General features: G+C 44.8%; 1 protein-coding gene across 4 annotated transcripts in view; it reads left to right on the forward strand.

Annotated features, from left to right (window-relative positions):
- UST (uronyl 2-sulfotransferase) overlaps positions 1 to 26,170 on the forward strand; it is a 303,870-nt gene that overhangs the window by 237,539 nt on the left and 40,161 nt on the right. For 3 of the 4 annotated variants that reach the window (XM_040627939.1, XM_040627940.1, XM_040627938.1), the window contains exons 6-7: positions 5,168 to 5,265; positions 7,210 to 7,367. In XM_040627939.1, the coding sequence (XP_040483873.1) occupies positions 5,168 to 5,265; positions 7,210 to 7,367 (256 nt within the window). Of the gene's footprint in view, positions 1 to 5,167; positions 5,266 to 7,209; positions 7,368 to 20,531; positions 20,640 to 26,170 lie in introns of all 4 variants that reach the window. The other variant, XM_040627941.1, reaches the window with a different exon arrangement.

The raw sequence follows: 26,170 nt of genomic DNA on the forward strand, positions 1-26,170 counted from the left end.
CCACTCTTTCCAAAATTAGAACCAGGAGAGGAAACATTTGTCAAGTTCTGCACAGAAATAAACAGGCAACTTTCTGTCTCAGACGGCACCAGGCACAAGGCCTGCAGGAACCTGGCCATACTGGGTGAGGAGAAGAAAGCCGAGCTGGGAGTGCAGGGAGGGAGTACCCACGACTCCAGAGCAGGGTCTGATCTCTAGAGCAAGCTCAAGTGTGGAGGGGGCAAGTGGTGCCACAGGGAGGAGCCCTGCCAGGGGTCGGGGGAAGATCACTTGGGGACACCAAGTGGCACTTGGTCCAGATGGGAACCCTTTTGTGGGCGTCATTACAGAGTCCTACTTACAGCTGACTTCTGGCCACCAGCAGGGCAGGCTGGGAGCAGACCCAGCTCTGGGGACTTCTCCAGCCAACAGTGGGGAGGCTGTGCCCTGCTGGGCGGCACCATAGGCCTGTCCCAGGGACCCCACCTACCAGACGTGGCTGGCAGTGAAGCGCCAGGATGGGAGAGAGCCATGGTCAAAGCTGCCGTCATTCCCTTGATCTGAGTGACAAGCCTTGGTGATCTACAGTGAGCTGATTCTCATCGTGCCGGTAACGGCGCCGAAACATGGGCCTGCTGCTGGGACCGCGGAAGAGGCAGAGATTCCAGGCAAGGGAGATGGGTAAACGAAAGCATGGAATCACCTAATGGTAGAGTGTTGGCAGCTCCTGGAGAGTGACCTCTTCTCGGAATTATCAGAGGCTCTTGGAAGTGCAGATTCTGAGCCTTATCCGAGACAAAGCTAGTGTGTCAGACACTCCGCAAGCAGGGCCGGGGAGTTGGCATTATTAACTGATTGCTGTTCCCACTGCATTGTGAGTAAGTCATTCAAAGGTTTTGAACCAGGGGAGTGACATGGATGAATGTGCATTTCAGCTCGGTTACTGGGGCCGTAGAGAATGCGTTCTGGAAGCAGGCATGGGAGGAAGAGACACTGACTAGCCAGAGAGGCGCTGAACAGGGGCTGGGGCGTGGAGCAGGTCGGAGAACGCTGATGAGGAAACCAGAGCAGAGCCCGGAGATTGAGTGATTGAGTGGACGTGGAGTCAGATGAGAGAGGGGTCAGGAGTGACTCTGGGGTCTGCATGTCGGGAGTGATGCTTCCTGTGAGCCCATGGGGCCCCTTGGCACTCAGAAGGTGAGAGTCATTCATCACAGTCCGTCCTGTGAAACGTTACAGGAGCGAATCAATAAAAGACGATTTCCTGTAAGATCAAAGTGGAAGATGAACCCCCCTCCACACACATACACAAAAAACCCTAGAGCGTCTAAGTGTATGCTTTTTCAAATAGTATAGTTCAGAATAAATTTCAATAAAATGGATCTAGTTTTTTTGGTAGTTTTGCCAATTAAAAGGATTCTCTTCGTTATCTGGAATGCTCATTTATAGAGAATGTCTCACTTCCCTAATAACATGAGCATCCTAGAGCAAAGCTTTAAATCTTTAATAAGGATTAAGTTTGTTATTTAAAGCAACCTTATCTTAGAAGCACTGCATGGAAGGAAAAACTGAGGTCGCATAGTCATTTAAATATATATACACGTACGAAGAGAACCAAAAAGTTGACTGAAACAACACAGGATAGCTAAGCCTTAATGCCAACAATAAACCATCAGGGCAGGGAGAACCTGAGTGGTTCTGGGGAATCAATGACACCTGTCAGAGCAGGACACTGTGTGAGCAGCTGCGTGGACACCTGCCCCATTGAGTTTCCCTGGACGCTAAAGGCCACTCACTGAAGGTCTCGGGTCCAGGAATACGAGTGGACGGTGTGAGTGGCCAGAAGCCGTTTCCTGAGGCCCCTCGTCCTTGAGCTGCTGGGAAGTGTCACTGATCACTGTTGCGAAGCTGCAGGCAGCTCAGTGTGTGGGTCTCCATGGCTCGCTTTCTGCTTCCTTTTGACCTTACACCTGAGTCATCTTTTATTTATGTCCTCCCATAGCATTTCCATAGGATGGCTGTGGTCAACACCATTCATCAGCCTCTAATGGGCTCAAATGGAACTCTGAGATCCCAGGACACGCCTTGATCTAAGAAAAGAAAAATTGCTAACGGCACTTCTTAAACTAGGAATTTATGTCTTCCCATAAATTGACCTTGTAGGGTTATTTGTGGATTCCAATAGGGAAATGACCTTCATAGGTCCGTGTACCTCCTCAGTGCTCCCTGCTCCCAGCCCCGCCAGCTGATGTCCTCTGCCCACTTGGGCAAGCTCCAGGCCAGGATCGCTGGGGACAGAATCGTGGCTGTGTGTCTTGGCTTTTTCTTTCTGCCATTTGTTCATTTATTCACTGACTATTTATTGCACCCCTGCTTTTTCCAGGCAGGGTGCTAAGTGCTGGAGACACTGTGAACAGACAGTCTGTGCTCTCACGAACTTCCCACCTCAGCAAATAATGACATAGTTGTGATTCAGAGGAAACTGTAATGTGAGCTCTGGAGAAGTGCTGTGGGGTCTGGGGTGGCTCTGGCAGGCTCTGTTACCCGCCCCTCCCCTCCTGTTAATGCAGGTCTCTGGGGCTGGATGGCAGTGTTGGGGGGGGAGGCAGGAACTGTATATCGGACACATCTCTCAACACCTCCTAAACCACTATCAACTTACTCCAGCCCTTTGGTGTGAATTCTCCACCTCAGCACTCAGGTCCTCGGCCTCTGATCACCCCTGCCCTGCCCTGAGATCCCCTGTGCTCTGCCGCTCACCCAGCTCCCACTCCCTCCCCTCAGACCGGGTCCCTCTGACTTAAGGCTCAGGTCCCTGGCTCTGGCCAGCTGCCAGAGGTCACCCGGACTGTGAGGGACGTCAGAGCATCTTCCAGCAAAGCCCAGTCGTCCTCCCACACACGCCTCGATTTGTTCTATGACACACAGATCTCCTTTCTTCTGATGATAAGAGTATAATATACATATTATAATAAAAGTAGCATTTATATAAAATAATTTTTACTTAAGGTATTTTATAAAAATGACATTTCAGAAATGAATAAAGTTCAAGTTCCGTGTATTCCCACCTTTTACATCTACTGCCAGAAATAACCACTTTGAACAGCTTGGTGCTTGTCCTTCTGGATGTGTTTGTGTTAATGCGAACATATATATATCTTCCTATTGTCCTACATCTTCCTATTGTCCTGTGATCAGGTTTTTTTCATCTGAATATTCATGACGGACACTTTCAGGACTGTACTTGTAAATCCGCCTTAGCCTTCCCAGGTGCCCAGTATTTCACTGTAGGAATGTCCCAGTACTTCTCAGGGAATCAGTCCCCCATTAATGAACATTTAAGTTCTGGCATATTTTGTTGTAATAATCTCGTAGTATAGAGATGGCTCAACTTAAGGATTTTTCGACTTTAGGGTGATGTAAAAGCGATATGCGTTCAGTGGACACTGTACTCGGAATTTTCGATTTGGATCTCTCCCTGGGCCAGCGATAGGCAGGAGGCACTCTCTCTTGGTGCTGGGCAGCGCCCAGTCCGCCGCGCCCTCAGGAGGGTCAGCAACGTGTGTACCGCCAACCATTCTGCGCGCGTGCACCCATTCTGTTGCTCGCTTTATGTACACTATTCAATAAATGCCATGAGATACGGAACACTTTATTATAAACTAAGCTTTGTGTTGGATGATTTTGCCCAGGCTGATGTCAGCATTCTAAACATGTTTAAAGTAGGCGAGGCCAACCTGCGATGTTCAGTAGATCAGGCGTATTAGTGCATTTTTAACTTATTTTCAACTTCCAAAGGGTTCTCCGGATGTAACCCCATCATAAGCAGAGGAAGATCTATATACCCCTCTGTGTCAAATTCTTCTTAGAAAGGTATTTGGGGTCTAATAGCGTGCATTTTTACTGGATTTTCATATACAATAAAATGTTCTTCATCACCCCTCACTTAACCCATGGCTGGATGGACTGATATACTCCATCTGCTTCTAGTGTATTCCTCCCTGGGAGCTGTGTATCTCTGCTTCCCACAGGAGACCCTAGTACTTAGCTAGAGTGTTTGTTGCTGAATCTGTTTGTTCCAGTTGAATTTGTTACTTTAATTGTATAATTTATTTAATTGATATATAAACCAAAGATGTATGAGAGGGAAAGAAAGGGTTGTTTTTTTAAAAAAGTTTATGATACATTTTTCTGATTCCCAACTTGAACTAAAAAAATTTTTAGTAACTAACCACCTACCCCAATCATGTCAGTACAGGGCAGCAACTGATTCATAAACTTCATCAGCAATGTGACCATGGTCTCGGGTTACGTCCGCTCTTGACCTGCCTTGCCAGTGTCATCTCTGGGAAAACATCCTGCAGCTGTTTGGTTTATTTACAAATAATTGGGTTATCCTTACTCCTTAGAAATACTTAAGAACCAGGCGTGCCTTTTCTAGGGTATCCAATACAATCCACCTCATAAAAGTTGATGTTTAGCCTTTCTGTTCACCCGCCAAGCCATTGTAAGCTCTTGTAATGCTAACAGAGACGCGATCTTCAACTTTGCAGAAGAGAAACAGAAAATCTGGAAATCTCAAGTGTTGCCTTTGAAAGTGAGAGAGTATATACAAACATCCTGTCACTCCCTCACCTGATAGGACATTAGAAATGATTTTACAGCCTCTCCAAAGTCTACGCAGTCCTTCATGTGACTGCTGTGGGTACTTACCGTCATTATTTGTTGGCTCGTAGATACACAGGGAAACATATTTCTCTAGGGTTGGCTGCACAGCGTTCTCTGATTAAGTCAGAACGAATTAAGAATTAAGCCACACGGCATTCACTCAGCAAATATTTGTTAAGTGCTGACCATATCCCAGTGGGCCGGTAACTTCTGGGTTACAGTGGGTAGTGGGTACCCCGGGGGGAAGTGCTGTCAAGATGCTTGTCATCTAGCTAAAGACTTGGGGCCACTGGGAGATGCACAAATGCAATTTACCCAGCAGAGCAAGCACTCCTGGACACGCTCAGACCACGTGTGCACCTGGCCAGTGGGACAGGAGGCAAACAGGCAACAGGAAAGTTTTCTCAGGAGATCTATGAATTCTCTCAAGGCTTGCCCATGTAATTGAAGTATCCATTTCACTTACTGTGTATGGCATTTGACAAAGCCAGACAACTCACTGCTGTGCTTTCTCTTCTAGGATATCAATGAGTGCATTCTTGAAAACTATCCTGAGTGTTCCAACCCCAGATTATTTTACATCATTCCGTATTTTTGTGGACAGCATCCCAGATGCAGGTAAAGACGAAAACAGACTCACGGCATGCTTAGGTGGAGAACAGTGGCAGGAAAGCCACCAACTGGCACTGTGTGGGAGTCTCTTGTATGCCTAGTCTTTCGGCCTTCTGGAATTCAGTTCATGTTTACTGTTAATCTTTAAAGATTGCATTTGAGACTCTGAGTGTCCTATAAGTGATGAAATTAACAGATCAAGGTCTGACAGGGGCCTTGGGACCACCCCATAAAGATGTGTGACTGGAATGCCAACCAAACCCTTTTTTTTAATTCTGAACTCATAGCTGTCACAACTCAGCCCATGAGGCAGTAAAGACCAGGCGTGAGCCCCCAGCCTACTCCTCCATAGTGTCTCTACTCCATCAGCAGCTGTTCTTGCCCAGGTGCCCTGTCTAATTGGGTCTGAAACACGGATGGGTGCTCACCCCCGAAAGTCGATAGTGTCTCTCTCAGGAGACATACTTCTTAGAATAAGTACTTTCTAGTGATTTCCCCTCAGCCTTACTTGGATGCAAGACCTTCTGTAGAACGTGACTGACTCAGATAGCAAGGCTCTCAGAGTGTGGTCTGTCCACCCCCTGCATCAGCAGTAACATCCCTGGGGCCCTTGCCAGGATCCCCCACCTCATCACAGGCTCTGAGGTGGGGCCCAGATGATTCTGGTGAGTCTAGTCTAGCTACTAGACAAACATGTAGCCTTGAGAAGAAATGGCAGTAACGCACCATGAACATTATCTTCGCATGGGGGAAAATAAACCCTCTACCAGAACTGATACTTCCCCTCCCCCGAAGAGAACATTGATGAGAAGGTCGGTGTGTTCCTGAAAAGACCAAGAGAAAAACCGTTTCTGAAGGGCAGCTCGTCCCTTGTCCTTCTGCTCGTACTCTGATCACTGCTTAATTACCACGTGTGTTGTTATTGTTGCTTTGCTGAGTTTACCATAACACAGGACTTTGTTTATGGTCCGAATTCTGGGACTAGAAGCGTCGGTTTTCTGCTTGATCATAAACTTCCTGAGTTCAGGAGGCCTCCCCCTCCAACCCTCACCCATGTGTATAAATGCCTCCTGGTTCACCGTCAGCTTCAGACCCTGGGAAGATTTGGGGCCAGATGACTCACTTTCTGTCACAGTGAAGATATTTATTCCAAGAAACATGATTCTAACTCCCTCAAGTATTTTCTTAAATTATACATGTCTTAATCTTGGGGAGAGTACTCACAGTGCCTTATCCTGGTACACACATAATTTTCAAAACTCTTTCAAAATGTCCCCTTGTTCCACCTTGACAATTATTCGTGCTGGGTAAGGGCTGTTATTACAATTTTTCAAAAGAGAACACCAGCTTGCCCAAATTCCCTTGGATGGTAGATGCCGGCCAGGCCTGGAGCCCAGCCCCTCACATAAATGCTGTTAGCTCAGAGCTCTGCCTTGCAAATGAGATTAGGCTGTTTTCCTTCTGTTAAATTAAAAAAAAAAATTGTCTTTAAACTCTTAAGAAGAATAAGATGATGAGCAGACATGACCTGATACCTATTTTGATTTCGATAGAAATTCCATCTCAGTAAGTTTCATGATTTCAAAACCTCTCGCTTTATTGGTTTGTTCCTTCTATTAAAAAGCCATTCTCATCGCCCCTTGGTTAGTGTTTAGGACCTAAGTGCCTGGGTCTGTATTCTCCTTCGCACAAGTATTTCGGCCAGGCCCCCTGACGCGCTGGGCTTGGCGGTGACGACAGGGGAACGTGGTAGAGGTCAGAAGGCAGGACAGGCTAGCAGCAGCGGGAAGACCCCAGGAGGAGGCCGCATCAGGCCTGGTCCTTGAAGAAAATGAGATTTGGACTCAGTCAAATGGCGGTGGGTGCGTAGAAAAGGTACATTTTCAGCATGTTGTTGCCGCATTTTGGAAGTGAATCTCTAACTGAAAAATCATTTTTATATCCATAAAGGGAGCCTGGTGAATGGGCCCTGGAAAGAGCAAAACTGAACGTGAATGAAAACTTCCTGCTTGTGGGGATTCTCGAAGAGTTGGAAGACGTGCTGCTTTTACTGGAAAGATTTTTACCTCATTACTTCAAGGGTGTGCTTAGTATCTACAAAGACCCAGGTAAGAGCCGCACGCTCCTCTGCGTTTCGAGGGTTATTCACCTTGAACAGGACTCAGGCCAATAAAGGAGTGAAATCTTCTGTTCATGAAGAGAGTTTGCCCCTGGCTTGCAAAGGAAGCATAGAATCACGAGCTCTAGATGCCAAAACCTGGAGCTTCGGGTCCCAACCTAAACTTGCCATGTTTGAAAAGGCCTGATGGTTCCATTGCTCCCCTTGGAAAGTGCCCCTGGCAACACTGCATTGACCTTGTCCTGAGCGTGTTGCCGGGGTGTGCCAGTGAGTAGACGTGTACATGTTGGAGCCCACTGATGGAGACAGGAATGTGAAGGGACCACCGCTGAATAACGTTTTGGGCCCTGCTTCCATTTGACAAAGCACTCTGGCGTGTACAAGTCTGGCAATAGAATAGACAGAGGGGCAAATGGAAAATGCAATTATGATTTTAGTCTAACAAATGGAGTGGTTTCCAAATAGAAGCAAGAAATGGAATGCAGCAGAGCAATCACAGAGGTTGCCCGTAGTATCCCTGTAAATATAATTACTTTTGGAAATCCATCATTTATTTTTCTCATTATTACTTGATCCTGAAAGGCAAACATTGCTTCTTTCCACTTCTTAATCTACTGCTACACCACTAGCCTTGCATACTTATTCCCTGGTCTGTTGGTTGTTTTGTCTTGTCGTCCTGAGATGGGAGGCGGCCTTGTGCTTTGTAAGAATGAGGAGCAGATGGAAAGGTCCCCCAAATGGAGCCCTGCTGCCTCCCGGTCCTCCGCCAGGCAGGGGCCTCACGCCACACCTGCGTCGTCGGCTCCTACCGATGCTCACGTGAACTGGGCTTTGCCCAGAGCGGCCCTGGATCCTGTTACATAAGGCGGCCTTACCCCCACCAGGGGTTTGGAGGAGGAACATGGCTGGCGGGTGGGTGCTGCCCCAGTCTCTCAGCTCTCTCATTCGGAGATAAACTCGGATGTACCTGCATGGAGGAACATGACCGTGAACTTCACGGGTGCCCCATGGGCATGTCTCCTCAACAGGAAACGGGGTCTGAATAGCTAGAAGCAGAATAAACGCCAATCGCTTTTTGACACCAGGCCTTCCTTTGACCCTGTGACGATGGGCAATTTAAAGAATTTCAAGAATCATGCTGTGACCCATTTTTAGCTCTGGAAGGTAACATGAACGCGAGTCTTTGTGCAAGGTGGGGTCTAACTCTAAATTAGACTTTTTTGAAGAAAAGGTTGAGATTATTCATTGTTATTTGCTCTCTTTGGCTTTCTCTTGTTGTAGAGCATGTGTGTGTGTGCATAAGTGCACGTGTGTGTGCACGTGTGTGTGCTCACACGTGCGTGTGTGATACGCAGTGTGAGATAAATCCTGGAGACGCATAGCTGTCCAAAAAAATGGACGCCCTCTTGTCCCCGCACTTGAGAAGGGTTTTGATAATTTATATTGCACACATCGTCCGTCCTCAGACCCGGGACTGCTGTCATTCACGGGCGCCACAGCCCAGCAGGTGGAAAGTCAGCATCTGGGGTGTGAGCCCAAGAACTTAGGTGAGGGTAGTTTTATCTTTGTTCTTTTTAAATACAAATAAACCACAAATCAAAACCTTAGCCCGAAGAGCCCCCTTACCTGCTGTTGTCAGAATCTATCATCTTGACTTCTCAGCTATTTTCTCCATTTAGATACGTGACTTCTCAGAAACTGGGCCTTGGTCCCATGATCTATAAGCATGTTCATTAAAGTAGAACATATTTCTGAAAATTGAGTTACTATTAGCTCTTTTGACATTAGCCATGATCTTTCCACCTATAATTTAAAGATTTTTGTCCTTTTGAGTTTGGCATAGGGGTGTATTAAATCCTCGGACGTTTGCTGCCTTAGAGAGGGAGGGTAAGGGTTGTCTGGTATTCCTGTGTGGCGGGATAGAAGGTTTCCATAAGGCCAGAGTCGATATACGACCAGTTCACACAGTCCAGCGGTATCAGTGGTTAAAGTAGTGAAGTATGTCTATACTGCCCGCAGCGCCCACCCTCCAGGTACACCTGCCCCCCCCCCCAGCCAAGTAACAAAGGGGGTCATTCACGGCCATGGAGGGAGGCTTCAGAACTCTGGCCCGGGGCTACACTCAGCAGGAGAGCTCTGAATTCAGGGCCTGAGTGGAACTGGTCGCCACATATCTTGAGTACCACCCCAGCAACACTCCCTCCACTGCCACACAGTGTGCATACAGCAAATTGAACCCTGGAGTGATTGCTCAGGATTTTCCACTGTGCTTTGTGATCTCTTGGGCATCTTCTGGAGAGATTCTTCTGCAGTGACACTAAAGGCCAAGCATCCCACAGTTGCCCTCTCTCAAGGCATTCCACATCCCCGGGGCCAGGGGACAGGAGAGGAGCACGCACTCCGGGCCCACTTCTCAATACATTTTAGCCTCACCGCCGCCGAAGCACCTGTACTGTTTTCTCGTAGCCAGCACGTTGGGGCGTCAGCCAGGTTAAGGAAGAGTGGCAGCAAGTCCCTTGTGATTTCATACCAGAGCTGCCTCGTCGGCACATTTAGTCTAAATTCTCGGATTACGGCGCACTAAAATCATCGCTCTTGCCCTTCATTGAAGAATTTTATAACTGAATAGCCTAGAGAACAGAAGGAAGAAAAACTAAAATCTTAGACACGGAGGGACATAGTGACCCTTAAATCATTGCAGATTAACCAACCATAGAGCTGGATTTGAGGTGCAGACACTTCAGTGACCATTTTTTCTTTGGTGCCTGTCCTGTTGTTTTAAAAAATGTAGGTGTATGCCCATTTTTACCTCAATGCCCCTCCAGCCATACAAAGCATATTTAGACCCCTCTCATTACTGAAGAGAAAGCAGCAGCAGCAGTGACTGGTTGGGGAGCTAGTAAAAATCGTAATGTCTAGTAGTCAAATGAGCGGTTGCTTGTTCTCGATAGGAATGATATTCCCTAATTCCTTCCAAACAGTACTGCTTGTTTCAATAACCCACCGCATAGGGAAGTTATAACGTCCCTACATAATAGCTTGACTCTTTGCCCCTACCTTGTCCATTCTTTATAGGAAAGTATGCTGACAAGTAAATTTGTCACCTACCAAAAATATTTGAAAAACGTAATTTTTAGGAGTTAAAAAAAATATTTTTTATTAATGCTTGCATTCTGGAGACACATTTAGCATATCTCAGAAGGAATTTATACTGTAAGTACTCAAGAGGAAAATAAAAAATGAGTTTTAGCGTGTGAATAACCAAGAGAATGTGCTCAGATGTTTCTCACCCGCCAGGGGGGTAGTTGCTGATGTGGAGTTAAGTACCCCTAAGGGAGCACTCAGTAAACGCCCCCCAGCCTTGGTTTGAGTTTGAATTAGGGAGAACCCAGCCCCAGACACGTGTACTAGGTAAGAGCGGCTGACCTCCCTTGTTCAACCTACACAGTCTGATTTGTTTCTTGATTAATCTTGATTATATTTGCTCATTACTTACCTTTTCAAAATGAGAAACTGGAGCCAGCCCAGAGAAGTGGAGCGGCTACCCCATCGTCACCCACCAAAATGTGGAAGTGAGGTACGGAACTCGCCTGTTCCTGAGCCCTGAGTGTTGTGTTCATGAATGCTTTTTCTCCTTCGCTCGTAAAAAACTGACACACTGTGAGCCACCAATGCTTTTCTTAGTCATAATTTCTTTAGGAGCTAAAAATCACAGTGGTGTTAGAAACCAAAATAAATAAGTGAATTAATTAAAGACAGAGAACATGTGAAAATCTGTGATAGGAACAGTCCTTTAAATGAAGGTCCCTTGGCTTGGCAAAATCACCGAGCTGTTATAGTTCAATAGCGCCACCTAGCATCCAGACTTCGGAACTGTATGACCTACCATTAACCCCCCTTACCTTTCTCCTGCATGGAGACTTGAAAACTCACGTGTCCAATTCTTTTCCTTGTATTTTAAATACTTTCCGTTACTAGCATTACATTAGTATTCATTTTCAACTTTTTTCCATTACAAATGTAAACATTGGCGCCACAGTAGGGAATTTACTAGGCTTTTGTGGGCTGCCTTGAGACTCTTGCCACCAACTACTACAAAGGAAAAATTTGTAATTCCAAACTTACATACCAACTCTGCAGAGTTCATTCATAAACTGGGTGCTTTGTTTTTTTTAAATATTCTTCTTTAAATATTTTTGTAAACAATGATAGAATACAAATTTAAATATCATTTTTTTACTACGAACAAATGCTATTTAGACCTCTCAGTAGGAGTACAGTAACGTACTCTGAACCCATATGCACGGCAGTATTTAAATCTGAGGACATTTACACAGAAAATGATAGCAAATATGTAGAAGAGAAAATTCAATATAGTATGCTACAGGAAAAATTCAAGTTTTCATCCCTTTATCAATAAAAATACCAGACTGGGTTAAAACAAATACTGAGTGATTAAAGTTTGGCCTATGCATCATAAAGAACAGCCATTCTTTAAGGAAAGAACACTGAGTTGGGAGTTCAGGAGCCTCTAGTCCTCTTTCTGCCACAGTTCTGCCCATGTGACCCAGGGTAAATGCATATTTGGTGGCTGACCTCTAAAGGCTGCATTATTATGATACTAAAGCATCAAGCAGAATATTTTAAGGCTGCATGCTCTACCTTTTATTCTTTAGCACAATTATAGGGTACTTCCCCCCTAAAAAACGACAGTCCTTGGATGGCCCGCATTGCCTTGATAATTTCCAAGTTTAGTTATGGTGGCTATCGCCACCTAGAGGGCATGACAGAATCCTACATGGAATGTGATTGGTTCAGAATCCTCTCTTGCCTGTAGTTAGCGATATTGAGGTGACAAACTCAAACTCTCTGGTCACCGTGTCCATCCCTTTCTTTCCATACCATATGCATTTCTGACGAGAAGACAGGATATCATAATGGTTAGAGCACAGAGTCTGAAGTAGAGAGCCTGAGTGCTAGGTGTAATCCCTCTAAGCCTCAGTCTCCCCATCCGTATAAAATGCGTAAACAATACAACCTGCTTCTCAGGGTTGTCATGAAACACAACTGATTGAATCCATGTAAAGCCCTGGCCCAGAGCTTCACATATGATAAGACTTCAATAATTATCTATTAGCTTGCCAACCACATCACAGGAGAAGGACAGGGCCTGTGTCTGAAAAACAGGACATCAGGCTATCTTCGTAACTTCTACATTTTGAAAGAAAGAGAGAGAATATATGAGGAGCCTTGGCTTATTTTGACAGTTACAGCTGACCTATAAAACTGCGTGTCTTTAGGAAATAGTATTTCTGACTTAGGAGGAGGGGAATGATTATATTCTGGCTAATACCCTATTTCTGGAACAATTATAGGGAATAAGTGTATTGGAAATATTCCTACGGTGACACCTTCAGAAGCTGAAAATGCACATCACTCAAGTCATTGAAGATTTTTTTTTTTAAATTATCCTTTTTTATGCCTGAGCTCTTGCCAGAATTATCAGGGAGTTAAGATTTCAACTTTAAATGAAAGCCTCTGTTGAGATATGATTGGGGGCAATTACCATTAACTTGTGCTGAAAGTTGAATCTTTCAGACTGTTATATATCATGATATTTAGTAGATATAGGATGGGTGTCCAGAGATTTAGTGGATTTTATTCTAAGTAAGTCCCTAAGAGTCAGTTCTTGAAAAACCTTCAGTTTGTTTCCCATGTACAAAATGCACTTCCGAATGCTGTTAATAAACTGTCCAGCAGGTGGCAGTGTCTCCACTTTCTCAAGGACTTGCCTGTAGTTTCCTACTACAGTTTGCATTTGCAGACAGGAGTTTACATAATGCCTGAATACAGATGTATAATTATGTCCAATTTGGGGACTAAAAACGGGATCCCAAATATCAAAAGGATTCCAAGTACAATTCATTTCAGTATTCCAAACTACATTATAGGAGAGCCATTGGGGTGAGTGAGGGTAGAGGGAGTTTTACAATCAAATAAGTTTATGTGGGTTAAACATATACTGTAAACTCTGGTTTTGTAAAAATAATCCACCATTCTGCAATGTCTGGATTAAACAGATGCTGTCTTTCATCTTTAATTCCCACCGTTATTTCCCAATTCCTGTTGTTTTTGTGCTACAACAAAACTCAAAAACATTCTGGAACCTCATAGAGATACAAGTTATGGCTGGGAGGAATTCAGACTATCCATTTACAGAGACCAATGAAGTTGTTTAAAGAACTCAACTGTCATTTATAAAAATAGGACTCCACTTGCTATTGGCTCTTCTGCCATCGGTATTCTCCATGAAGATCTGCTTGTTCACCAGCCATGTCCTGGGTTCAGATACTAATCATGTTGGTACTAGATTGTGTGTGTGTGTGTGTGTGTGTGTGCGCGCGCGTGCACGCGCATGCACATTCGTGTTCAAACAACGAAACTCCTTGTTATAGCACAGTCATCTCGGAGCGAGTAGCCTTGGGTCAGAAAAGCAGTAGCATTTCCTAAATAATAATAATTTGCATAGAAATTTACAGTTTCTAAAGCACTTTCATATAGCTAGCTCATTGCATTCTTCACGAATCCTCTGAAGTTGAGGAAGACAAAGTCTTTGTCTCATTTTCTAAACAAGGAAGCTGAGATTCAAGGAGATTGAGCCACCTGCCCACAGTGACCTAAATTCTAAGTGACCACAGACATTCGAGCTTCTGTCCCTAAAACCACCACTGACACCATAAACCTGTGACCTTCTAAAGATTCTTCATATTTAATCACTAATTCAGAGGTTAGTGGGTATTAAGCATACCTAGTATGTATTACATTTGAATGTAAGGGCTTAAGAAGTATGTATACTTCTGACCCATTTCAACTATAATTGTTCATTCTATTGGAAATAATTATGACCTTGAATTCTGTATTTTTGTATGTATTTTTCACTTGCTAATTAATCTGCTCTTCCCGTGGTACCATCCCTCCTTCAGGAGAAAGCATCTTCAATTTTATTATTGAAGAATAACAGGAAAATGGGACTTAAGTCTCATTGATTTTCTAGTAATAAGTTTCCAAAGGTATTTCTCTTCTGTGAAAACTAGCATTTAAATAGCAGATATAAACTGAAAATACCAGAAGAATTCAACAAACGTATTCAGCAAATGTTTCAGTGTCTGCAATACGCCAGCAGTGGGGAAAGGTGCTATAAAGATCTAGAAAGCCTGAGAGCCATCACAAATAGGGCTGGGGAGTACTTCCTAGTGAAGATATTCATATCAGGCCTCGAAGGGTACATCAGTTTTCACCAGAGGGACGTGGAGGGAGGCATCCTTGGCAGGAAAATAACATGAGTGTAGGCGTGGAGGGGTGAAGGCACAGAAGTACCTGGAACGTGGAACACACGGGGGTGGTCCAGCCCACACTGGCCCTTGCCTGCTGACCCTGCCTCTTGGAGCTGGGGGCCCCCACGTCTCACAGCTCAGTCACCCTGCTGCTGCGAAGACAGTCCTGCCCAAGGCAGGAAGAGGATCGGCAGCCTCCACGCTCCGTGTGGTACAACCTGGGACTGAGTCACTCATACCAATCTCAGAGTGTGTGGCCAAGCCACAGTGGCCAGAGGGCCATGTGTCAAGCTCCGCCTCCCGCCCCCGGTTTCCCTGCCCTCTGCCAAGCCTGACCACCACCCGAGGGGCCCTCACTTCCTAGCAGTGTGTCAGGAGACTGCCAGGTCCCCAAGTTCCTAGCACTAGAGTTCTTCCTCGCTCTCTTCCCGTCTCCCAACCTAAGGTCCAGCCACCCTCTAGGCCGGGGACACCCACTGGCTGCATGCCTGGCACTGTCCCAGGGGCCCCCACCCACGTTTACAGACACCAACCACTGCCCTGCCCCATCACCCAGATTCAGCCCTTTGCCCACCAGCGTGGACTCCCTGTCTGCTACCAGTTACACCTTGACCCAAGTCTGAGCTGGCTGTGCCCCCAACACCGCCTCTGGCCTTCATGGCCTCCCTGGCTGGAAGCCCTTGGGATCATCCTTCTAGAACCGTCTCCCTCAACCCCTGCCTCCCACACCACACACCCTGAGAAGTCAGTCTCCTCTGAGTCCCAGCGTCATCATCTGGAGAACCCCAGATGCCCCCCACAGTGTGGCTCGGCATGGGGGGTGTGCAGTTTTCTCTCTTATGATTCATTTCCCCAAACGAAAAGCTGGCTAACAATATCTGGGTGTGTGGTGAAGGTACCAGCATTCTTCTGTGTTTAGAGGTGAATTTCTTCTACTTTAGAATTTAATCACTTCTACTTTGAGCAGTTTTTAGTTGAGCTTGACAGGAATATGCTTTGCATTGAGTAAGAGCATTACTAAGGGGGAGGGGGGATTAGTCACCACACGTTTCAGTTTTTTGGACTTTCCTGATAACTCCACAAAGCTGAAATGCTTCTACAGCCTGAGCAAAGAAGATTAAAGAAAGACCTGACCCCCAGGAGTGAGAGTTGATCTTCATAAAAGACCCTGTGATCTTACTGATCTTTCATGTACAAACTGCCAAGCTCCCTTCCCACACCACAGATTCATGTGGTGATGTGCAGAAGGCCCAGCCTGAGAACTTCAGAATTGTCTTTGTACCCTTGGCTCACGGCCTAGCCTCTCTGACATTCTTTGCTTAGAAAATGTACCCCCAGCTGGGGCGAAGTACAATCCTCACCCATTTGCATGACTCAACATTTTACAATGGAAGCTTCTATTTTTGTTCAGCTAAGTCTTTTTCAAATAAAAATATCATCTCTCAATCTGTATTCTTTTTAACACTTCACACATTTTTATCAATATAGAATGCTCTAGCTTTTCACATCTTGCAAATAGTGTCGAACTGTGAAAGAACACAGTGAAAAACCATACCTGTGCATAGAACATGGCTGCTTTCTGTGGTTCCTTGTGGGTTATGTTAAGCACATTTATTTCATTGTCCACAAACCCAGGGAGAAACCTAGCACAATTCCCCGCTGAGGAAAATAGGAAAGTTTTGCTTGTCAAGTGGAAGTTTCAGATACTCTGACTGGAAAGTCTTAGCTCCCAGTTTTCATCATGTGCTCCGAGGGACTTCCGTATTGTCACTGCCAGACACTGGTGGAGCTATTTTTCAAAACATGTGTTCCTAGAATTTTACTTCCCTGTTTTTAAACTATATTTATTAAAGGGATATGTGTAGGAAATTAAAAATCCAATAGTACAAAAAGATGTGTGATGAAAAGCAGCAGCTTCCGAGTCCAACCCTCCCCATCACGGAGTTGAATTTTCCAGAAGCAAATGCTCTGAGCACGGTTAGCCATTTCTTCTGATAATCACCACACTACTTGTAACTACTATGCACAGGCTGCTCTTTCTTGATTGATCTCTTCGAGACATTATATAGTTTTCTTATTCCACCACCCTCACCTCTACTTCCTCCTCTGTCCCCCATCCTCCTAATATGGTTATATCCACATTTTAGATGTGTAGTCCTGTTTACCTTACTGTGACTGTATACATTTTATGGGCTGCTGATCCAAGTCGTACACCATGATTATGTTTCATTTTTTGCACAGTTTATTGTTTTTCCTGGAATTAATTGTTGCCTCCGTTTTTTTTACATTTGTTTAGATTTATTTGTACCTATCAAAATTTTCATATATGCTATTAACATCCGTTATATCAGTACTATTTTTGATATTTTCAATATTATTATCAGATAAGAACATTAATTCCATTTGTCACCCCTACCCCCCTCTCCAGGACCCTTCCCTTCTTCCCATCCAGAGCTCTCTATCTTACTGCTTCAATCTGGACTGATTACTCAGAAGTTCCCCAAAACTTCCCTTCAACATATTTCTTTTTTTTTTTTTTAAAGATTTTATTTATTTATTTAACAGAGATAGAGACAGCCAGCGAGAGAGGGAACACAAGCAGGGGGAGTGGGAGAGGAAGAAGCAGGCTCATAGCGGAGGAGCCTGATGTGGGGCCCGATCCCACAATGCCAGGATCACGCCCTGAGCCGAAGGCAGACGCCTTAACCGCTGTGCCACCCAGGCGCCCCACCCTTCAACATATTTCTGTATTGGATTCCTGGTCTCCTGAATCCCAAAGATCCTATTTCTTGACTTAATCATTCATTTTACTTCAGGATATTCTCTGATTCTTCAAGATTGCTTCCTGATAATATGTGTGTGGGAGGTACATTTATTGAGTCTCTGAATGTCTAAAAAGCTTAGTATTCTATCTCACTTGATTGACAATTTGGCTGGATATGGATTTCTTCATACGTGAATTCAATTTTTCATTTCTTTCTCTATGACTTTCTCCCATCTTTCCCTCTCTCTCTCTCTCTCTCTCTCTCTCTCTCTCTCTCTCTCTCTCCTGAGGTCTTCCCTGTATTCCTCTTATGAAATTTTAAAACGTGCCTCAGTTTGCTGAGTACTCAAGCTTTATACACATAACCTATACACATATAGGTTTTATATATGTGCGTGTGTATACTTTTTTCGATTTTTTTAACATACAGTATTTTATTAGTTTCAGCTGTATAATATACTGATTCAACAATTTTATATATCACCTGGTGCTCATCACAAATGTTGTCCTTAATTCCCACCACGTATTTAACCCATCCCCCATCCCTTCCCCACTGTAACCATCAGTTTGTTCTCTATAATTAAGAGTCTGTTTCTTGATTTGTCTCTCTCTTTTATTCCCTTTGCTCATTTGTTTTCTTTCTTAAATCCACATATGAGTGAAGTCACATGGTATTTGTCTTTCTCTGACTGACTTATTTCGCTTAGCATTATACTCTCTAGTTCTGTCCATGTCATTGCAAATGGCAAGCTTTCATTCTCTCCTTTTTTTAAAGATTTTATTTGTTTATTTATTTGAGAGAGAGAGAGAGAGAGAGCATGCACACATGAGGGGCAGAGGGAGGAGAGATAGAATCTCAAGCAGACTCCACACTGAGTGTGTAGCTGGATGTGGGGTTTGATCTCACAACCGTGAGATCATGACTTGAGCCAAAACTAAGGGTCAGACACTTAACCAACTGAGCCACCCAGGCGCCCCAAGATTTCATTCTTTTTTATGGCTGAACAATATTCCATTGTGTGTGTGTGTGTTTGTGTGTGTGTGTGCGTGTGTGTGTATACCATATCTCCTTTATCCATTCATCAATTGATGGGCAGTTGGGCTGCTTTCATAATTTGGCTATTGTAAGTAATGATGCAATAAACATAAGGGTGCATGTATCCCTTTGAATTAGTGTCTTTGTATTCTTTGGGTAAATACCAAGTAGTGTGATTGCTGGATCCTAGGGTAGATCGATTTTTAACTTTTTGAGGAACCTGCATGCTGCCTTCCACAGTGGCTGCTCCAGTTTGCCTTCCCACCAACAGCGCATGAGTATTCCATTTTCTCCACATCCTCACCAACACCTTTTGTTTCCTGTATCATTGATTTTAGCCATTCTGACAGGTGTGAGGTGGATCTTACTGTAGTTATGGTTTGTAGTTCCCTGATGATGAGTGATGTTGAGCATCTTTTCATCTTTGTTGGCCATTTGTATGTCTTCTTTGAAGAAGTGTCTGTTCATGTCTTCTGCCCATTTTTAATTGGATTATTTGGGTTTTGGGTGTTGAGTTGTATAAGTTCTTTATATGTTTTGCGTACTCACACTTTATCAGATATGTCATTTACAAATATCTTCTCCCTTTCTGTAGGCTGCCTTTTAGTTTTATTGGTTTGTTCCTTCTCTGTGCAGAAGCTTTTTATTTTGTTATAGCCCCAATAGTTTATTTTGCTTTTGTTTCCCTTGCCCCTGGAGACATATCTAGAACAAAGTTGCCACAGCCAATAAATGGTTATTTTCAAGCTTAAAACCCATGTCTTTCATTTCTGGGAATTTTTCTCATTTTTTTTTCTTACATGATTTTATTGCCACCATTTTCTTTGTTTTATTTATGGAATGATCTTGGTCAGATATTTGAGCTCCTGGATTCATTTTTTTCTATATACTTTATTGCTTTTTCTTCTCTTAATTTTCATCTCTTCTACTTTTTCCCTCTGGAAGAGTTCCTCATTTTGTGTTCCATTCATTCTACTGAATTTTCTCTTTTCCAAGAACTCTTCTTCAATCTTCTTTTTTCCTTCTTATATAATGTCTTGTTCTTGTTTATTGGATGCAACATCACCTTAAATCTCTGAAAATTATTGAGATTTTCTTTTTAATGTTTTCACCTATTCCCTACATTGTCTCTATTTGCTCCAGTTTCCTCCTTACTGTTTTGGTTGATTGGGCCTCTCTTTTTCAGCCTGAAGGCTTTCTTCTGGTAATCTTTGTCAGAATTTATATTTAAGGGTGAAGCACTAAAGAGCTCATTGAAAGTGTTGCACAATGAGGGACTCTTATCAACGAATGGACTCCGCTTGGGCTGATCAAATAGTAATAGAAGTTTTGCTGGGAAAACATTTGTTAGTAATTGTAGGACTTTTTCCTCTGGAGTTTGTTCAGTTTCCCCACTGAAGAATTCTCTGAACATCTGCTTGGGGGATGGGAGGTGAGGTGGGGTAAGAGAGTGGGGTGAACATCTGGTCACTGATGTGGGAACAGGAGCTGAAGGTCTACACTCAATGCAACAACCACTTCACTGTTCTTATAATAGCCTGTGCCTCTCCCTTCTCTCCTCTGGGCTAGCAAATGAGTCTGGAGCCTCCTCCCAAACTCTCTGGACACAAATCCCAAGATTCCCCGGTTGATGGGGAATTCACCCCAGAGAATGAGGGAGAAACACTGCAAGATACCTGGCTGCAAATCTGAGGCCCAGCTGCTTCATACCCAGACTGCCCACCTCATGTCCACCTTTCCCATCTGGGACACCTGGCGCCACCACACCGTCTGTCAGGGACAGAGCAGGGAGAGCTCGTGTTCCTGATGTACGTCTCCACTGAGACACTTCAGACATGCTTCCTGTGCCCTGCCACGTCGAGTGTCCTCCTCCATCTGCTTTCACCTTCCAGCAAGTGGTTGAGGCCTGTTTTTCACTGACATCCTTCTCCAATTCCAACATCCTTCTCCAGATCTCCTTGTGATCTTGCATTCTTTTATAAAATTATTATCCTCTACTGTCATTTTCGATTTTCAAAGGAGAGGAGTTGAAGGCATGTAATCAGCCTACTGCCATTGCTGAGACTGTTCTAACCACCTGAACTGGAAGATCCTGTTATGGGTTTTGTGTGTACGGCTCTCCATGAGGTACGTTCCACACGTTTCTTTTCTTGTGCCATCTGCATAGCCACCATGTGAACTGGACCATAGTGCTGCCCTCAGCATCTGTATCTTGGGATTCTAGTCCTGGTGGGATTTCTGAAGCAAAACAAACGAACGAACGAAAACAAAACCCCCTTCGTGGTAATTTATTAATTAGACTCCATTGGGTTTTTACCGAACAATGTTGCTACGATGAAGCTCCAAACTACTGTTTTAAAAATTCCCTCGAAGACAAATCAAGGCCATGTTGGAGATCTCTTTGATGAGAGAGAAAAGTCAAGTCTAAGAATCGATTTAAAAAAATAATAATAAGATACTCTTTCATCAGAGGCGGAGTGCACGACCACTCAAAGATCGCGTTCCATGGAACTCGGCGGAAACAGGTGTCTGTTTTGTGCGCTGTCATGTGTCACTCTGGGGGGAAATGTCTGCCATGACTTCTGCACGGAGGGCGGCGAAGGCGCGGGAGCGGGAGAGCGCAGGCGCTGCGCTGGTGAACGCTGTCAGTCAGCGAACGTCCGAAGCAGGGCGGCCATTGAGGGTTTCTCGCAGCAGCTGCTTTAGGAGCGGTAGCCGCAGCTCATATAACAAATGTTTCATGACGAATGCAAACAAAAGCCAGCTCTGAAATTCCAGCCACGCCATGTCCGAGCCAGTTCAAAATCGTATAACCACTCCGGTCGAGTTTTTCCCCCTCTCTAAATGCATTCCATATGAGCTGTGGTGTGGGACTGCTGGGTCCGCCTGCATTCCCTCAGAAAGCTGTCTTTGAAGCCCAGACTGAAAGGAAAGTCAGTCGGTGGGAAAACAAACTCGAAGAAAACACTGGGACTCAGGTGTGGGAGGTGTGTGTGTTTTCCCCAGCCAGGCATGCCCCCGGAAAGGGGCTGGAGGCTGGGAATCAGTGAACCCCCCCCCTCCTCAGAGGCCTGGGAGCGGGCCCGGGCTCCAGCGGGGCCCCAGGCTCTTCAGGGGCCTTGGCCGGGGCCGAACACTGTTTCTCAAAGTGTGGTCCGAGGACCCGTGCCCGTCCTCAAGCTGCTTGCTCCCAGCTCCTGAGGAGATAAGGGCAGGAATTGAGAGTAAGCCTTTAGAAACTTGGGTGCTAATGTGACATGAAACTCACTCTTATGATCGTTGATAAAAACATCAATCTGAAATAGATTCTGGGGGGATAAATCAGAGATTGAGAAACACTGCTGCTGATTCTCTTACTGACTTGGGCTGCCGGTTGGAAGGTCATCCAGTCAACAAGACCCCACCTAAGGCATTTGAGGCTTTGAAAGTGCCATGATTCTTCCACATGGTTTTGCCTTCTTTGTTTCCAACTGCTTGCTGCCCCCTAGCAATGGCCAAACACCCCAACTCAAAGAGGTGTGGGACATTGAAAATCTGCCTTCCTAAAGCTGGTGCCTTTTGACCTTCAAACCATTCAAAGCAGCAATACACCTTCGGATAGCACTTTTACAGTCAGCGACGTACCTTGGATTTATGTTGGCTCACTTTTCCCTCACAACTCTCCCGGGTAGTGTTTTGGGTTGAATTATGTCCCCCAACAAGATATGTTGAAGTCCTAACCCGGAATCTGTGGAGGTGGCCTTATTTGGAAAAGGGGTCTTTGCAGATACCATCACATTGAGATGTGGTCCTGCTGGATCAAGGAGGACCCTACGTCCAATGGTGTTCTTATAAGGAAAGAGAGATCCAGACCCAGGGAAGAAGGCTGTGTGATGATGGAGGCAGAGATGGCAGTTTTGCTGGGAGCATGGCCCTGTGACCCTTTGATTTCAGACTTCTAACCTCCCGAACAGTGAGAGAATATATTTCCGTTGTCTTAAGCCATCCAGTTCGTGGTACTATTATGGCAGCCCTAGGAAACTAGGTACAAATCCTCCTCATCCCCATTTCCAGATGAAGGTCTGGAGACTCGGTGATAATAAGATCTGTCCATGTTCAAAGCAGCTAACAGGTAGCAGAGCCTGGATTTGAACAAACGTGAGCACTGTCCTCTATACCAGATTGTCTCTCTTCGTTGGATGAAGGAACTGGGGAAAAAATAAATATCTAACATTTGGGGAAAAGTTGAATAAGTGTCTTTACCACAATATAGTGAAATATCACGAAGAGATTGGAATTTTATTTGGAAGAACTGTTAATGAAAAACAGAAAAACAGTGAAAAATCAGACACAATATTATGTTTATACTATACAATATTTATACATGTTTATAGTACGCACACACACACAAAATACACTTAGAAGAACAAACTGGAAGGAAAAAGACACCAATAGATTAGCAGTTGTTAATTATACTTACGGATTCTGGATAGCTTTTATTTTCTCCTTTAGACTTTTGTGCATCGTCTCTCTTTCCTGTAATAAACATGGATTTGGGGTGGCTGCAGTAAATTACAGCCTGGCCACATCCGGGCACAACGCCGTGTGCTTTCTGTGCATATTGCTATTGTCAGAGTGACACGACAAGCTAGGTATTAAAGCTAGAGGAGCAAAGACGTCCAGACAGCCGAAGGACTGTATCTGAGCTCTCACGGCTGGCAAGAGGCAGAGCCTGTCTGGCTCCAGACCTTGTGCGCTTTCCACCACACTTTGTGGCCTCCACTTTCCTACTCAGGAAAAAAAGAGGATAGTGGGAAAGGGGGACGGTTAAGCAGTGATGAAGCAAGAAGAAACAGTCGCTGTGGCTCCTTTGGGCAGGGCTTAGGCATCCTCAGTCATTTGCATGAAATAGAGGCGCCGTCCTTTCTGCCATTAGCTCTGCAGGGGCTTCTTGAAGACAGAGACCATGGCGGCTACCTTCCTAATGCCCCATGACACCTGCTGTAGAACACCTCAGAACACTTTTTTTTTAGTTTATTTATTTATTTAAGTCATCTCTACACCCAACGTGGAACTCGAACTCATGACCCTGAGATGAAGTCTCATGCTCTTCCAACCGAGCCAGCCAAGGACCCCTAAAATGCTTTTCATCACGTGTCTGCTCAGCTCTCTTTCTCCTATCCTTCCCTCCTTTCAGATCCCCCTGCCTAACAGAGTTTGGGGAAGACCATGAATAAAGCACAGTTACTCACCGAGCGTTTCTGGGACAAATGCCTGGAAGTCCCTACCCGGGTGACCAGGTGTCCTCTCCCTCCAATCCCCAAATCCGAAGGCCAGTTAGGGCATGAAAAATACTTTGACCCCATTCTCTTTTTCATGTAGCCTTCCACCTTTGCAACTCAAGTAACTCAGACCTTAGCTGTAACATATTTAAGTCGCTTTTTAAACAGATTTTTGAAACCTAGTTTTATTCCATTCATGTATCACACAGTTTCATCATAGAATTTTAATTCTCATCTGTGCAATTCTTTGTGTCTGTTATTTTAAACTCATGTTTATTTGTATTTTTTCCTGAAAAGTATCTCCAGAGACTAGCAGATAAGCATTGTAAAAGTAAAATCTTCTTTTTTATGTAGTTCAGTACGTGAAAGGCCTTTGGTTCAGGCTGTCCTCTGGCACGCATCCCCATTAGGAGGGCGCACCATTCCTCTGGAGGCTGATGAACTCAGTTCCATGGCACGGCTTTTTTAAGGGCTCAGAAGCATCCTGGTAAAGACTCGCAAGAACTCCTCTTACCCCATTCTGTTTTCCTGATCTGCGTTCCCTATCTCAGCTGTCTTACTCATAGGCTGCGGTAGAGACATTTTTTGGCTCCGTGAATGAATGATGCGCGATGTTTCTCCTCACCCTGAGATAGTCTGATATTCCCATAAGAGTCTGAGTGACTATCACTTGTACAAAAGTAGTCAAACATAAGGAAAGCCCATCGTCCCCAGGAAGGAAATTTCCTGATAGGGAGAGCCAACGGGGTCACTTACTTTTAGCAAATACTGGTATCACACTTGCTGTGGGCCAGGCAGCACCTGAGCACCTTACAGATGTTAACCCAGTTCATAGTCATGGGACTTGTCTCTGTGGCTGAGTGCTTCCCTCCCTCGAGGCCTCACTGCTGGCCTCCATGCTCCCCTCCAGGAGGGCTCCCCTCCAGCTGGTTCAGTTGTGTGCGAAGGAAGTTTCCTCTTAGACGTTTGGCCCAATGAGCTAGATCTCAAATGTCTTACGGGAGAGCAGAGGGAGAGGCACAGAGATAGGTGCATAAATCTGGATAATTTGGTTTACAAGCTCTAACTGGCATTCTGAGGTTCATAGCTAAGAGGTGTTCCTGCCTTGTGTCCCCTAGTCCACGTCACTTGCTCTTCTGGGGCGTGTCCCCCCTCTTCCCAGGGAGCTCCCACTGAGCTAGCTTCAGTTTAGTCATGAGGATTCTTTCCATGATGATGGAGAGATTACCGACGATGGTCTCTGGCCATTGTGAAATGCACGCGCCATTGTTTGGGTGCATGTTCTTGTTTGTTTCCCCTGACCCCGTAACTAGAGACCCAAGTCCCTCTCTCCGTCATGGTTTGCCCATGACCAGAATGAACCGTCCTTATTGTGAGTAAATGAAGTTTCTCATCTGCATCCTCCAATCCGTCTTTCTTGTTAGATTTCTCCCACCTTGTGCCTGTCTCCAGACTTGCAGAATTCCTATACGCCCTTCCCACCCCCTACGCTGCCTTTCCCATGCCAATGGCACTTGGCACCTGAACCAGGTTAGGCTGTCTTGTGGCCCACTCTTTCAGAGAACTGATAGATAATTTTAGAAGTATGAAGGTATTCATAGCTGACAGTGACACAATTTATCCTGCCCAGGGAAATTTCTAATAATGATAATAACAACATCTAGGACAGTGCCTTACACATTGTAAGTATCCACTAAAATTTGGTCAAATTAGTATTATAGGCATTTGTAAGCATTTTATGTGGACTTCCTAATCTAATTCTCAGAACAACCCAATGACATAGGTACTTTAATATTTCCATTTTACAGCTGAGTAAACTGAAGTTTAAAGAGGTGTATGTGATGCATCACTATTTTATAAAGAAATTCCTTAGAAAACGAATCATTTTAGACACTTTTTATTGTATGTGTACTGAAAATGATTTTAAAGAATATTTTAGAAGAAAATACATTGCTTTATGAATAAATTTGATACCCCAGAAATATAGGGAAGTGATGTGAACTTCTGTTGCTCATGAAGCCAGTTCATTATTTCACATCTTTGGCACTTCCTTCCTTCCACTTATCACAATAGCAACGAGGACATAGGGGTCTTGACTGCTTTGGGGTCTGGTAATATACTCTTAACCCAGTAGCCTGCCTTAGGTCCTGTAGCTCCAGGATTTGGACCCAGGCAGAATCACTACATAGACCTGTGGTCTAATGGGGTCCTCCTGAGACTAGCTCCTTGTCTCCCAAAACCCTCCCTTCTGATGACTGGTCTCTGGGAGAGCCTGTCCACTGACAACATGCCTGTCCAGCTGGACTCTGAACCCTGCCACAGCAGAGTAAGCCCCCTGGGTGTGAGCCATGACACAGACAGGCCTGATCTGATGGAGATCGACCAAGAAGATTAGTG

Source organism: Ursus maritimus, unplaced genomic scaffold, assembly GCF_017311325.1.
Source record: "Ursus maritimus isolate PB19 unplaced genomic scaffold, ASM1731132v1 scaffold_13, whole genome shotgun sequence".
NCBI classification, from domain to species: Eukaryota; Metazoa; Chordata; class Mammalia; order Carnivora; family Ursidae; genus Ursus; species Ursus maritimus.